Here is a 690-nt window from a genome sequence, read left to right as displayed (position 1 = left end):
CGGTTCAGGCCTTTGCTGCTGAAGGGGACCTGGGTCCACACGTGGTACTGCAGTGCCGTGGCCTGGCAGCCCCCAGGACACCAACCCACACAACGTGGATGGGGATGGACAACGCGCCTCCCTTTTCCCCAGGGCCGATACCTGGTTCTTCCTGTTTCAGGATCCACGACTCTCCTTATGACGCTCTGCCTCGCGTCCCATTCTTCCTTTGTCATTGGCTTCATAGCCTGGATTCGGGATTTTTGTTCATCTGTCAAAACTGGAACGCATCAGTTCATCAGAGGCGTGCTCGTGGGGCCGGCTCCTGGCTGAGGGGCACAGCACCACACCTGACATGAACAGACACACCTGTAGCACCAGATTCCTGCCAGTACTCAGGGTTCAGTGAGGAACCACATAGATGAAGGGCTGCTTCACATTTCAGCAGCAGTACCAGTGTGTTACCACTGACCGTGGCCTTCCAATTTGCATCTTTGTTCACCACTCACATCTATAAACTACATCTAAATGCTCCCAAATGAATCTCCTCACCTTTACGCGGTGTGGCTCAAAGGCGGCCGCGGAACATAGGAAGGAGGAGAGTCAGGAGCTTCTCCTCACATACAGCCCTGCTTCCCTCAGACACCGTGCCTGGCTCCCTCACGTGAGCGCCTTTCCCCAGCGTTGTGTGCTCTCGCTTAATAAAGAGGG

The 690-nt window shown here is 55.2% G+C and overlaps 1 protein-coding gene across 1 annotated transcript in view; it reads right to left on the bottom strand.

Annotated features, from left to right (window-relative positions):
* ARL6IP4 (ADP-ribosylation factor-like 6 interacting protein 4) overlaps window positions 1–690 on the bottom strand; it is a 2,663-nt gene that overhangs the window by 1,246 nt on the left and 727 nt on the right. Inside the window, exon 3 of the mRNA XM_009875425.1 lies at window positions 142–265. Coding sequence (XP_009873727.1) covers window positions 142–265 — 124 coding nt within the window. The remainder of the gene's footprint in view (window positions 1–141; window positions 266–690) is intronic.

This window comes from Apaloderma vittatum, unplaced genomic scaffold, assembly GCF_000703405.1.
Source record: "Apaloderma vittatum isolate BGI_N311 unplaced genomic scaffold, ASM70340v1 scaffold2708, whole genome shotgun sequence".
NCBI lineage: Eukaryota > Metazoa > Chordata > Aves > Trogoniformes > Trogonidae > Apaloderma > Apaloderma vittatum.
Note: the sequence above shows the minus strand (reverse complement) of the source record. Positions and strands in the feature narration are given on the sequence as shown.